Source organism: Oryx dammah, unplaced genomic scaffold, assembly GCF_014754425.2.
Source record: "Oryx dammah isolate SB20612 unplaced genomic scaffold, SCBI_Odam_1.1 HiC_scaffold_29, whole genome shotgun sequence".
Taxonomy (NCBI): domain Eukaryota; kingdom Metazoa; phylum Chordata; class Mammalia; order Artiodactyla; family Bovidae; genus Oryx; species Oryx dammah.
The window spans coordinates 22,752,807-22,767,304 of NW_024070213.1; the positions used below are offsets into that span (position 1 = coordinate 22,752,807).

A 14,498-nucleotide genomic window follows, 5' to 3' on the forward strand; every position below is an offset into this window, starting at 1 on the left:
GAAACTACTTAGGGAGAGGAAAGCCAATCTCAGTGTTTCTAACTTCTTCCATTGTAAAGCTAATGTGTTCCCAAGTTAGTAAACACATTTTGTAAAAACAACAAAACTACATCACTGGTACATATATCAAGAGTAAATGATGTCCAATTCCAGAGGAATCTGTATTCAATCGTATCAGAAATGATAATAGCATTGATTTATTAAAACCAGGAGTGTTCCTAACAGAGTAATGAGTCCTGTAAATGTTATTTTCTTTTCTTTCATAATAGCTCTTTGAAGTTGATGTGTATTAACCCCATCACAGAGGTGAGAAGAAACAGATCACAGAAGTCACACAACAAGGCAGAGGTCACTCAGCTTCTGAAAGATGGAGCCAGGGCTGAAAATGCACCAGGGTATATGTCCCGTCCACCACACTCTACTGCTCCCAACTGAAAAGATGCTAAGCCAAGTTACACTGCTCCCTTCTTACACTTTCTAGAATGAATTAAAAATACCCATCTTTCTGCTAAGACTCAGATTCTCGTGTTCTTCTCATACAAATCTCAAGTGCCACCTCCTCAGAGACCTTCCCTGACAACCCTAAAACTGCCTACAACATCCCTTTCTGCTATTTTCATGAAAACAGTCACCACTGCCTGAAATAACACTGTTCCATTTATGCGTTTGTTTATTGTCACTCAATATACTATGAGGACAAGACCTCTCTTATGGACTATGTCTTTAAGACCTTGAACTGTTCCTGACACCCAGCAGACACTTAATAAATATTTTTGGAATGAATGAATAAATCAAAGAGAAAGGCTGTTGTTTGCTAAAGCAAGTTTCAAAATCCCTTCCTTCTACCACTGGAAACTTAATTGCACTGATTAAATTTCCTTGGTGTTACCTGGCTGATTTGCATGTCGCAGGAATTGCATACGTTTATCTTTCAAAACTTTTTGAAAATGTTTGTTTCTTTCTGCATCTCCCTTTGAAAGAAGCTAATAAAGTCAAGATAATCATCAGCACCCATCTGCTTTGCATGATAAAAGCTTTGCTCTGCCACCCCAGAATGCACCCTGACCTGAGACTGTCCTCTTGCCATGACTGATGGAGATTAAGTGGATGTGAGTGCCAAGATATTGACTGCTGGCATCTGGCAGGTGTGAAGAATGGAAGGATGAGAGACAGCAGCCTGGACAGAGATAAGGAAGGTAACTTGCCAGTAACCAGAGATGAATCCTAGCATCCATTTTCATTTGGGTTTAAAATATTTTTAATTGCTACTGACAGCTGCTGTACTGAAATAATGAATCCAGCCACACATGTAAATAAGTGTATATTAAGGACTTAGCCTGTATCAGGTTACATGTTAGGATCTGCAGATACAGAAAGGAAAATGACATAGTCCCTTGTCCTCATGAAGCCTGTAGTTGAGCAAGACAGGCAGCTAATAAAAAATAATGGTGATTCATTACAGTTGTGATGAAGATGATGCAAAGTATGAAATGAAAGAGCATAAAGGGGAAAGAGGCAAAAATTTTTATTTCAGGGGAGAGAATAAGAAAAATCTGAAAGCAGGACATTGGATGAGGAGGGCAGCCTAGGTGAGATGCTCTGTCCTGAGCACTGAGAAGAGAAAGATACAGGCAACCAACCGCGGCAGGAAACACACACACATGCTCGCATGCACACACATGCGAATGCACACAGAACGGAGAAGCAAAAGCAAACCCAAGCAGAGAGGAGCACAGAAAAGGGTGCTCAAAATGAGCCTCGCTGCCCTGAAGTTCCACCAAAGCAGAGCCGCCTAACTGTATCACCTCACCTCTCAGCACTGCCCCAGGTCCCAGGAATCCAGAATATATGAGCCAGTTACCACGGAGCTCGGTGAGTTCTGATCCTGTCGTAGATGGCTTGCATTTATATTCATATCACTATACTCACTCACTCATGTATTCAATGGAGACTTACTGAAAACCTCTCACAGACCCACTCTTACTGATTCCTGCTATTTACCAGGCCTTTTCTAAGTGCTGTTACCTAATGGCTTTACCTAATAACCTTAAGAAACAGGGTCTATATTTATCACCATTTTATAGACGAGGAATCCAAGATTCAGAGAAGTCAAGTTATTTGCCGAGGATCACACAGTAAATGGTGGAGCCAGGAAACATCCAGGCAACGAGACTCCAGGGAGGCCCTCTTCACTGAGATGTTGCTGTTACCAGATTCCTAGGGCTGCCCTAAGAGATGCATCACACACTTGACAGCTTAAAACAATAGAAAAAATTTTTTTCACGGTTCCAGAGGCCAGAGCCTAAAATCAAGTGTCAACGGGATCATGTTACTTCTTTTCTTAAAAAAAACTCTTTATTTTGTATTGCTGCTGCTGCTGCTAAGTCGCTTCAGTCGTGTCTGACTCTGTGCGACCCCAGAGACGGCAGCCCACCAGGCTCCCCCATCCCTGGGATTCTCCAGGCAAGAACACTGGAGTGGGTTGCCATTTCCTTCTCCAAGGCAGGAAAGTGAAAAGTGAAAGTGAAGCCACTCAGTCGTGTCCGACTCTTTGTGACCCCAAGGACTGCAGCCTACCAGGCTCCTCCACCCATGGAATTTTCCAGGCAAGAGTACTGGAGTGGGTGCCATTGCCTTCTCCGATTTTGTATTGAGGTGTAGCCAATTAACAATGTTGTGATAGTTTCAGATGCACAGCCAAGAGACTCAGCCACACATACACATGGATACATTGTCACCCAGACTCCCCTCCCAGCCAGGCTAAGTAGAATTCCCTGAGCTCTACACCAGGTCTTTGTTGATTATCTATTTTAAATACAGCATTGGCTCCAAGGGAGGATCTTCCCTGGCCTGTTACAGCTTCTGGTGGTTTGCTTGGTTTGTGGCTAAATAACTCCAGACTCCACACCACGCCTTCCCGTCTTCCATCTCCTAGAAGGACAAGTGTCACTGGACTTAGGGCCTGTCTGGCTAATCCAAGATGATCTCATCCTAAGAATCTAATTTACATCCGTAAAGATCCTTTCTTCAAATGAGGTCACATTCACAGGGTCCAGGAGTTAGCACACAGATCTATCTTGGGGGGCCAGCATTCAATCCACTGGAGTGTGTATAGAGAGTATCCATTTTTATAACTGTTAATCATGTAATAACAGTTGCCTGTTGTTATTCAGTCACTAAGTCATATCTGACAGAGAGTCAGCGATGTTATCTAACCATCTCATCCTCTGTCATCCCCTTCTCTTCCTGCCCTAAATCTTTCCCAGCATCAGAACTTTTCCAATAAGTTAGCTCTTTGCATCACGTGGCCAAAGTATTAGAGCTTCAGCTTCAGCATCAGTCCTTCCAATGAATATTCAAAGCTGATTTCCTTTAGGATTGCTGTCCAAGGGACTCTCAAGAGTCTCCTCCAGCACCACAATTTAAAAGCATCAGTTCTTTGGGAACTCAGCCTTCTGCATGGTCCAACTCTCACATCTGTACATGACTACTGGCAAAACCATAGCTTTGATTCTATAGATCTTTGTCGGCAAAGCAGTATCTCTGCTTTTAATACGCTGTCTAGGTTTGTCATAGCTTTTCTTCTAAATTGGCTACTGCTATGCACCAGACACTATGGCATATGCTGGGAACGCAAAAGTTAGTAAAGCCTGGCCTGCACCACAGTGGGCCCATTGTACAGCAAATGAGACAGATAAGGAAACGAGATGGATTATCATAAAAGCCCTAAAATAGGGCACAGGTGAAACACAAAAAATAAAAAGAAGAAATAAGAAATTCTGTGAAGATCAGAGTCAGAAAAGACGTGCCATGGTTTCTCTTGAGTGAGTAGGTTCTTCAGGATGGACAAGGAGAAGAGGAGGCCCCAAGCCAGAGCTGTAAACCCTCAAGGACCAGTGCAAGGAGCGGTGTGACACACTCAGTGTGTCTTCATGACATGGGAGGGCCAGGAGGTGAAGAGGAAATCCTGGAGGAGTGGCCTGGGACCACATCCCAGAAGGTGTCCTAGTCTCGGCCGTGCAAAGCCAGGGGAAAGTTTTAAATGAAAGTGCATCACAGTTGGATTTGAGTTCCTAAAGAACCACACAGGTAATCTGCCGTGTGGTGAGAGGCACAGAGGGCAGGAGTGCTCAGAGGGCAGGGGACCCACAACAAGGCTTTATTTATTTATTTATTTTAACTTTTTATTTTATGTCAGAGGATAGTTGATCAACAATGTTGTGACAGTTTCAGGTGGACAGCAGAGGGACTGGGCCATACATATACACGTATCCATTCTCCTCTCAAATGCTGAGTGTCTTGGCACTAGCAGTAAAGAATCTGCTGGTCAATGCAGGAGAAGCAAGAGACGCGGGTTCAATCCCTGAGTTGTGAATGTCCCCTGGAGGAGGAAATGGCAACCCACTCTAGTATTCTTGCCTGGAAAATTCCACAGATAGAGGAGCCAGGTGGGCTATAGTCCACGGGGCCACAGAGAGTTGGACACAGCTAAGCGCACACACATTCTCCCTCCAAACTCCCCTCCCATCCAGGGTGCCACAGGTTGAACAGAGTTCCCTGTGCTATATGGTAGGACATTATTGGCTATCCATTTTAAAAAGCAGCATATACATGTCGATCCCAAACTCCCTAACTATCCCTTCCCCTCTTCCTTCCCTCCCTAGTAACCGAGAGTAAGGCTTCTTTACTGTTTGCAGGCAGAACTGTCCTAAGGGGAGGGGAGGGCCCGGTCAACTCCCAGATTGGTCAGTTGCTCCCTGCTGCTTTATATAGAAGCCTCTCTTTCCCCTTGTTTATGTTCTTATGTTAAAGAAGTTTTTTTAGCTCTCTCCCATCTCCCCCTCCTCTGGCCGTCCCTTAGATGGGGGTTCACTTCTGGACACACTTCCCTCTTAGTCCCCTTGTTGGTTCTGAGCCTCTCCTCCACCCTCCTACTCCCAATGATCCTCTCCTTGCTAACAAGGCTCATCTCTTAATTTCCAGCCCAAATCACTCTCTTTAACCTCCAGTCCCAAATCCAGCTGCTTCCCAGACATGTCCCCTTCTGTGACCTAACCATGTTTCAATCCTACTCAGCCTCATTCCTGCTGTCACCAAACCTGTGACAAATCTCACGATTCTTGTCATCACATTTGTAACAGCACTAAAAGGGTCAACGGTGTTCAGTGCTACAGAAGGTCACCAACGACCTGAAAAGCCCATTTGGATTGGGCATCTTGGATAAAGGGAAAGATGAGGATGTGAAAACGGCAATTTCAAATGAGCATTTAAGGAATTTAACTATGAAAAGAAACAGCGAGGGAGGAAAACCTGGGGTCAAGGAAAGCTTTCAGGTTTGTTTATTTATTGATTTGAGAGTGATCTGAACAGGTTCAATGAGGGCAAAATTGACATTTTGGGCAAGACTATTCTTGACTGGTGGGTACTATCCTATGTACTGCAGGACACAACATGCCTGGCCTCTGGGTTCTAAGCACTGGTACCAGGAGCACGCACACCACTAAGCTAGAGGGCAGATTCCAGCAAGGAGGAAGAAGTGGATAATTAAAAGGAAAAGGGAGATAACTGACAAGCCAAGGCCCTAGTTCTGGAGGACACAGGCCTAGACCAATGGCACAAAAGTAGTTTGGTATGAAGCAGGAGAAACGACAGATGAGAGATGCTGAGCCTTAGAGTTACACAGATACTGACTGTATTCCCAGGTGACCACTTAACTTCCTTTGAGAGATACTGCTGATGAACCTCAAAGCTGGTCCCAACACTTGCCCCCTTGCCACTCTATCAGTGAGTCTGCAACCCCCACAGGGTGGCCATGTGATAAGATATGGGGTCGTGAGATCCAGGATATGGGGAAGACTTTCCTGATTTAATAGCCACCTCTGCCTGTCCCTGCTTTTGGGTATGAGTGGGATACCTAGAGCTAGAGCAGCCTCCTCATTTCCATGATCAAAATGTCAAGAGAACCCCAGAAATGAGCCCTGACTTCCTCAGTGTGTGGACTGGGAGTTTTAAAGTCAATCAAAAAAGTTAAAACTTCCAGTCCCACAATTTTTCTAGCTATGTGACTTTGGCCACAATACATAAACTCTCTCTGATTTCTTTTCCCTGTCAAATGAAATAATAATACATATTTCATAGGACTGCTTAAGAATTAACATACTCATTAACACCATGCCTGGCACAAAGTTGGCATCTGATGATATCAGCTTCATTTCAGTCTTGTCCCTCCCACCTCTATGTCTTAATTCTGCTCATCCCCCAAGAGTGTTCTAACACCACCATTTGCTCTTGAAGAAAGAGCAAGAAATACCAAATGCCGTCCCAAGAAATACCGTATCACAAACAACTAAGAAGCAAGGTAAAACCTCAAAGTCACTGAAACATAGGGAAGAAGCATAAAGTGGGCTACGAACAGCCTGGCCATCTTGGTTTCAAGATTCTGTTGGAGATGGAAACCTACAAGAGCAGATGGAAGCGGTAAGACTATTTACAGCAGGGGTCTCCAACCTTCTGGGATCTAACGCCTGATGATCTAAGGTGCAGCTGCTGTAACAGTAATAGAAATAAAGTGTACAGTAAAGGAATGCACTTGAATCCTCCTAAAACCACCCCCCCCCCCGCGGATTCCAGGGAAGATTGTCCCTGGTGCCAAAAAGGTTGGGGACCACTGATTTACAGGGTCATACACCACCGCTGGCTCAACTCCCTCCAAACCTATTTCCATTAGGTAGGGTGGGGAGGAAGGAGTATAGAGATAGTGAGTGGAGGGGATGGGGACAAAGGAGAATAAGGGCTATCTTCCTCACCCCAGTTGGATTCCAAAGCGTGGCTCTCTACACAGAAAATTAGAATGCTAGTCAAAGTATGAATTCTCAGCCAAGAAATTTAGAAATAAAGGAATCATAGCAACAGATGCCAGAGTAAGAATATTTTCACCTGTCCTTCAGGGAGGAACCAGGTATGGAGCATGACACACATCTTAGTTACTGTTCTATATCTGATCAATGCATCTATTTTCAGACCCTGATCCTTTACTCAGAGGCACACCTGCTCTCTTCCATTCTTGCAGCATTAGAGCTTGGATCTTCTATTCTTTGGCCTGATCCTACTGCAAGTCTCACTTTCTGGGTTCCTTCCTACAACCCTCCCAAGCTCTTTCATTGGTCCTAATGATAGTGACAAAGTAGCTGTCAATGACTGTCATTCCCTATTGCCACTTTTTAATTCCTTCACCTATAAGTATCTGTTTGCCCAGCACTTTTCCAACTATTTTATTTCATTTTATCTTCAAAATGTTGTAAAGTGCGCAGGGCAGAAAACAAAATTTAAATCTTATAAAACAGAAGTATCATGGAGTATCCATGAGTATCATAAAGCTAAAGCAATTTGTTTGTCTCAATTCCCAAAGCTCGTAAGAGTGGAGACTGAAACAACTCACGACTTACAATTCTTAGTGCGGAGCTTTGTTGGGCAGAATTGTATAAATAGAAAGCACAGGCTTCATAATAGGTACTTCTGGGATCTGAATCCCAGTCCCATTGCTCATCAGCTGTGATATCTTGGACTAGTTACTTAACCTATCTGAGCTAAAATCTGAAAACCCAAGCAAGAGTTCGGCAAATCAGCAGAGAAACCTCCTGGAAAGAAATGAAAGTTTATGTCTAGCTTCAGTTCATTATTTGGATTCAGATGGGCATCCTAAATCCAGCATCTCAGGGAGAATAAAAGCAATTATAACAAAGGCAAAATAAAATCAACACTTTATACTCAGGTGGGGAACTGCCAAAAATCACCTCATACATTTTTAAATGGGTTCTGCTACTATTCTAAACAGTCTCTTGCAACAAGCGCCTAGCAGTTCTTTCCTCGTTAGAGTTTTCCCTTAAATGAACATGCCCCTTTTTGGCTGGCCCTGTAGGGGCTACATCACGGATGAGTCTCGGCCTCCCTGGTCGGGTGAGACTGAAGCTCCCACCATACCTCAGAGCCCATTCCCAGGTTTTCACCTGAGCTGCCTCCTTGGTTGGTCTGCAGTTCTATATAATTGGCTATGATTCTAATCAATTCTCCTCTTGTATCGTGAAGCCATCTCCCTTTCTTCTGCTCCATACACCCTTCAGCTTAGCCTACTGAATGCTTTGCTGGACACTTAGTGAAGCACCTGCTCTGTATGACCTCATTTAATCTTCAACAACCCTGTAATAGAATACATTATAGTCCCCATGATACAGACAAGAAAACCAAGGCTTAGAGTAAGTGGTTGGTAAGTTGGCCAGGTCCTCACACCTAGCAAGTGATTATTAAAACTGCTCTGACTCTGAATTCTGAGCTTAAAAGACCGCTGCTCCACCAGCTCCCATGCTTTTTTCTGCCATGGTACAAGAGCATTTCCTCAAAGGGAAAGTACAGCACTAATTAATATTTGTGATTAATTAGCATACGCAAAAAAGTGAGCTGACCAGATGCTGAACTCACGTCTCCCTACTTGTGCCAAAAAGTCTTTATAACTCCATGTGCTACCTTCCTTCCATCACAGACTCCCTGCATCGGGAATTTCATCCCTGTAAAGCAATCTTCCACAAAGACACGTAATAAGTGAGCTTTATTTCAAACAAACAAAAAACCGAGTCAAAACAGTGGCAATTTCCTATCTCTTAGAATAAGAAAGCAAAAGAGAAGGCTTAGTCACCATCCTTCAGGTGGCAATTGCACCTTCAAGACTACTCCCTACATGCAGTAAAGCTGTATTTCTTAGATTTTTCTGCATTCGTTCCACTTTCAAATGCGTTGTCCTATTGCCCCCATAGTTGATTCAGTACTGTCAAACTCCATGTCCCCATTCTATGTTGGTAAAATATGGTCATGGTACCAAAAATACACTTCTATCCAAAAAAAAAAAAAAAGCTGGCCTCAGAATGTGAAGTTATTTTATTTTTGAAACTTGTCCCCAAAGCTTATTTCTTGGAGATCTGGGGGCCTCTTTCCATTTGCCTTCCACTCAACCTCTTCAGCCTGTGGATGTCCCTCTTTCCCAGCTGCCCACAGTCTCAGTGTTGCTGCCCTTGGGGTCCCGGTGGTCCTTGGGCCCCTCCCTATGCCTGCCGCTGCAGTCGCCCCCTACCCATTGGGGCTTCTCACCCCCGGGACTGAACCTTCAACCCTCCCACTTCTGTGGCACCAGGACTTCCTGCTTGCTTCTTTCTCCTTTTTCTTCTTTCTACCTGCCTTTCAGAAACTTCTTTTCAGGTCCAACGTCGGTTAGATATTACGTAGGCTATTTTGAGGGAAGTGCATAAAAATATGGAGAAGGAAATGGCAACCCACTCCAGTACTCTTGCCTAGAGAATTCCGTGGATAGAGGAGCCTGGTGGGCTGCTGTCCATGGGGTTGCACAGAGTCGGACACGACTGAAGCGACTTAGCATGCATGCATGCATTGAAGAAGGAAATGGCAACCCACTCCAGTGTTCTTGCCTGGAGAATCCCAGGGACAGAGGAGCCTGGTAGGCTGCTGTCTATGGGGTCGCACAGAGTCAGACACTACTAAAGCGACTTAGCAGCAGCAGCAGCAGCCTAAAAATCATCACCTACCTCCTTTTTTTGAGGGAGAGAGAAAAAGATAAGATGGGATTTGGAGGTGTGGCTGTGGTGTGAGGGGAAGGTATAAGGGGGTGAGATCAGAGGGGAATTCTCATTACAATGACCCAGAAGAGGCCTCCTCACTGGCTTCCATCTTGCATTTTTACCCCTGGAGCTGGTAGCCAATGGGCCCACTACAGAATTATGCTACTCAATGGCACCCCACTCCAGTACTGTTGCCTGGAGAATCCCATGGATGGAGGAGCCTGGTGGGCTGCCATCTATGGGGTCGCGAAGAGTCGGACACGACTGAACGACTTCACTTTCATTTTCACTTTCATGCATTGGAAAAGGAAATGGCAACCCACTCCAGTGTTCTTGCCTAGAGAATCCCAGGGACGGGGAGCCTAGTGGGCTGACGTCTATGGGGTCACACAGAGTCGGACACGACTGACGTGACTTAGTAGCAGCAGTAGCAGCAAGCTTCCAGTATTTCATATCTCATTAATCCTCTCCTCTAGTCAGACTCCAATATTGCCACAATGAATCAAGCAGTGGGTCCCCTGTCCTGAGATGACATCTCCCACCACTAGGTAACAGAGGAAGAAGTAAAGAATATCATGGTATGTGAGACCTTAACCAGCCTCTCCATTCTCTTGAAAGGTCATCAAGCACATGGCCTATGGAGCCAGCCCCCAGTGTTAAAGTTCCGGATGTCACTTACTAGCAGCATCATTTGGGAAGTTATTCAACCTTTCTGAGCCCGTTTTCTCATCTGCTAAATGGAAATGAATAATACTACTTTAGCTCACTGGGCTGTTGAGAGTGTTAAATAAGATAATGCAGGCAAAGCAACATGTGCCCAGCACATGGTAGACACTCAAAGCACCTCGGATACATCAATGAACAAAAGAGTCCAGTCTCTCCACACCACTGCATCGTTCCTCAAATTATTACACTGTTATTATTATGCATTTCTAAGAGATGTAACAAATAACTGCAAAAAAGAGATACAATCAACCAGTTTAGCCAACAACCTTTTATACTGGGGAGGGCTGAACCTGAAACAACATAGGCTGCACAAAAGCCCACAGATGCTAAATCAATCAATCATTTCCACCTGTCTTGCTCTCGCAGTAACTTTGCACTTATTTATCACTCAAAAATTTGTCTCATCCATCTTGGCATTCTTTCCATGCATATTGTGCCCTCAAAATACCACTGCTAAAATATAATCTACTAAGGACAAAAAAAAATCTTCCTAAAGTAAAAAACTCAATAAGTTTTGCTGTGTGTGCTTATGTGTGACTTAGTCACTCCAGTTGTATCTAACTCTTTGCAACCCTACGGACCATAGCTCACCAGGCTCCTCTGGCCATGGGATTCTCCAGGCAAGAATACTGGAGTGGATTGCCATGCCCTCACCCAGGGCACCTTCCCAACCCAGGGACTGAACCCACGGCTCTTATGTCTCCTGCTCGGCAGGCAGATTCTTCACCACCAGTGCCATCTGGGAAGCCCTAGTCCTTGCCATAGTATAGTATAGTGTTAGTCACCCAGTTGTGTCCAACTCTCTGAGCCCACCAGGCTCCCCTGTCCATGAGATTCTCCAGGCAAGAGTACCGGTGTAGGTTGCCATTCCCTTCTCCAGGGGATCCTCCCAACCCAGGAATTGAATCCAGGTCTCCTGCATGGATTCTTTACCAGATGAGCTACCAGGGAAGTTTTTGCTATGTTAAAGCCACTCAGTTGTGTTTGCCTCTTTGCAACCCCATGGACTATACAGTCCATGGAATTCTCCAGGCCAGAACGCTGGACTGGGTAGCCCTTCCCTTCTCCAGGGGATCTTCCCAACCCAGACACTGAACGCAGGTCCCCTGCATCGCAGCCGGATTCTTTACCAGTTGAGCCACAAAGGAAGCCCCAGAATACTGGAGTGGGTAGCCTATCCCTTCTCCAGCGGATCTTCCCAACCCAGGAGACCCAACTGGGGTCTCCTGCATTGCAGGCGGATTCTTTACCAACTGAGCTATCAGGGAAGCAACTTTTTGCTATAGTCAGTCTATAATTTCCATTCTGTTCAAGTTTATCCCACTTCCCTTAACATGGGCTCTTTGTGGCAGCATTTTTCTAACATCCTTACCCGTGCCTTTATCCATGCAAATGGGACAATACCTTTCTCATATGGTACTGAAGTTCTTCCACTTAGTACTTTCCACTTGACCTTTCCTAGACTGAATAAAGGAAGCTCCTAAACAGATGTGAGTCGTCTCTGCCTGCTGCCAACAGATGGCGATAGGGATCATGCAAGGTTATTTCACTCTGTTAAGCCCTGCACCCTGATGGTTCTCTGCTTGCCAAGTTGCAGGCTTATAGTGTCCATGCTAGGTTTTGAGGTCTTTGCAAACAACGTTAACTCCACAACATGTCTTTTAAGTACAAAACTGAAGGCAGTTTTGAAAATGACGTTAAGAAGTTTAAGATGACAATGCAAAAGTAGAAACACTTTAAGAAACCCAAAGTGATACAAAACAAATACTGCATCTGTGAAATGAATCATTCTAAGGTGAGATGATATGATGTGAATGACTAAGATATGAATGATACGATATGAATGACTGCAAAGACAATATGCGTGTGAAAATAACTGTACTTAAGCAATAAGCAGTAACCATTGTATAAAGCAAGGGAAAATAACTAAGCGAAAAATGTAAACACAAAACATGACTACAGACAAAACACTTTTCCTGCAGTTAGAGCATAAGTATCAGTGTCACAGGATAATTATTTTGTCGTGATAATTAATCTAATATTAATGCAGCAGAGACTATGATTTATTTGTGGCCTTGCAGCAGTGGTTCTCAGCCTTAACTGCACACTAGGATGATCTGGGGAGCTTTTAAAAATCCTGAAGCCCAGACGGTGCCCCAGAACCTCTAGGGGTAGGACTCAGGCACTGGTTGTGCAGAAAGCTCTTAGGAAATTCCAATGTGTGGTCAAGGTTAAGAACCACCACCTTTCAAAGCTCAGCCTGGGGAAAAACACAGCTGTGACTGGTTTTATGGATTAAAATCCATTCATATGTGCAGATCGATGCGTGTTGAGCCTCGACACCTTAGCAAGAAGTACTTCTCGAGGATATCTATAGCTCCAAGGAGATAATCTACCTGCCTCAAGGGATTTTGCTTTTTAGATTCCAGAAACTGGTATGGGGAGAGAAAGGATATTATCAAGGAAGAACAGAGTTTGGAAGGAGCTATTCATTCATGTATTTGAAAAAAAAATTATCACCGAGCTACCAGCTTCAACATTTCTTAGCCATTTCGGTAAATTCATTTACAAACGAATGGACACACAACCCGTTCAAAACAGAAGGAGCTTCTAGACACAAGCACCTTGCCCTCAGTTTAATCTCCAAACAGTTAGACTAGCTCCTGGACTGTCTCCTCACCCAGTGCATTCTGGTTACCCTCCATCTTCCATAACCAGATTTGGCATGTAAACAAACGGATCATTTAGTTCTCACACACAGCCCTCAGGCTCTTCTCACCACGACCCCTTTTTACCTTGTCCGCCATTATCATCGAGGAGCCCCCGTGGATGCCCAGGATGGGGGTGAGAGTCTGGGCTGAAATGAAGTCAAGGATCTGGGCAATGGCTTCCTGGTCTGTGTCATCAGCAAACACCACCCCCTGGATCTTCCGGTCGGACATGAGATCACAGATGCGGGTTATGATGCTCTTTGGGTCCGTCTCATTCATGGCCACCAGCTCCACGCGGGGCACCACGGAGAGATGGTGGAAATCATCTTTCTCGTGGGCGTCCTTGATGGCCACCTCGTCTGAAGTGCCCACGAGGATGACAGCAATGCCGATGCTGGGCGGGCTCTTCTGAGAACGAGCTCTGCTGCCGGACACGGCCAGGACAGCCAGCACCAACCAGAACTTGGGGGAACAGCACTCCGCTCTGGGCTTCATCTTCAACTCGTCGACTCCCTAGAAACATACACACACACAGAGGTTAAACTACAACCCACACTGTCTGGGGAGAGGCTGGATACTCCAAGTCAAGGAACTTATCTCCTTTTCCTGATCCTCAAACCCAACTTTTATCTTCTAGTTTGGTTTCTTATCTCTTGTGTTTGAGCAGTAGAGTAAGGGGTGGGGGGCGGGGAAGAAACTTTCCCAAAGCATCAGAAATCCTTGAGCAAGACAGTAAGAGATGTTATTGCTTTAGCCATCATCAGCAGACAGACAGGGACAAGCCATGGAAAGAAGATCCAAGTGGTCCAGGCAGTCACGCCAAGTATACCAACACAGGATTCTCCAAAAAGGGGTATGCCTGTTGCTGTGAGATCCCTGGTACCCCAGAGACAATTCACCCTTTAATGGCTCTTGAGGCCAAAGGATGGCAAAGGCCAGGCAAAATGAACAGCAGAATGGGCTCAGCAGAGGCTACCAACAAAACATGACCTGGAGCAGCCAGATATAGGAAGCTACAAACACTGAAGCCCCCATTCTTGCTACCTGTACTTAGTATTCACCTCAAAGAGGAAAGGAGCCTGCAGATTCTTCAGCAACCCATCTGCCTCTTATTACTAAATCAAAAGCAACCCATACATGGGCAGTACTTTTAAAAATATCTCCTTTGATCCTTACAATAACCCAGCAGGGGAAAAATAAGAAAAACATTATTATCACCATTTTATGGATGTTGAAGCAAAGCCTAAGAAGTCCGAGACCGTGAGCCAATTAAATGAAATGAACATGCACCCAGATCTTCCAGCTTTCAGGCCGGTTTACATCACACTGCCTCTTACATCATCAGTTATTATGAGGATAGTTTTATTCCCATTTGATTATGCATCGAAGTATGGTGATTTTGACAAATGCTATTAAATTACTGATAGAGTCTCCTTCC

At 44.8% G+C, this 14,498-nt stretch overlaps 1 protein-coding gene across 1 annotated transcript in view; it reads right to left on the minus strand.

Annotated features, from left to right (window-relative positions):
* The window catches only part of GRIN2B (glutamate ionotropic receptor NMDA type subunit 2B), a 367,503-nt gene extending 353,941 nt beyond the window's left edge, over positions 1-13,562 (minus strand). The window contains exon 1 of the mRNA XM_040235229.1: positions 13,145-13,562. Within this exon, the coding sequence (XP_040091163.1) occupies positions 13,145-13,555 (411 nt within the window). The 5' untranslated portion in view covers positions 13,556-13,562. The remainder of the gene's footprint in view (positions 1-13,144) is intronic.
* Positions 13,563-14,498: the final 936 nt, after the last annotated feature.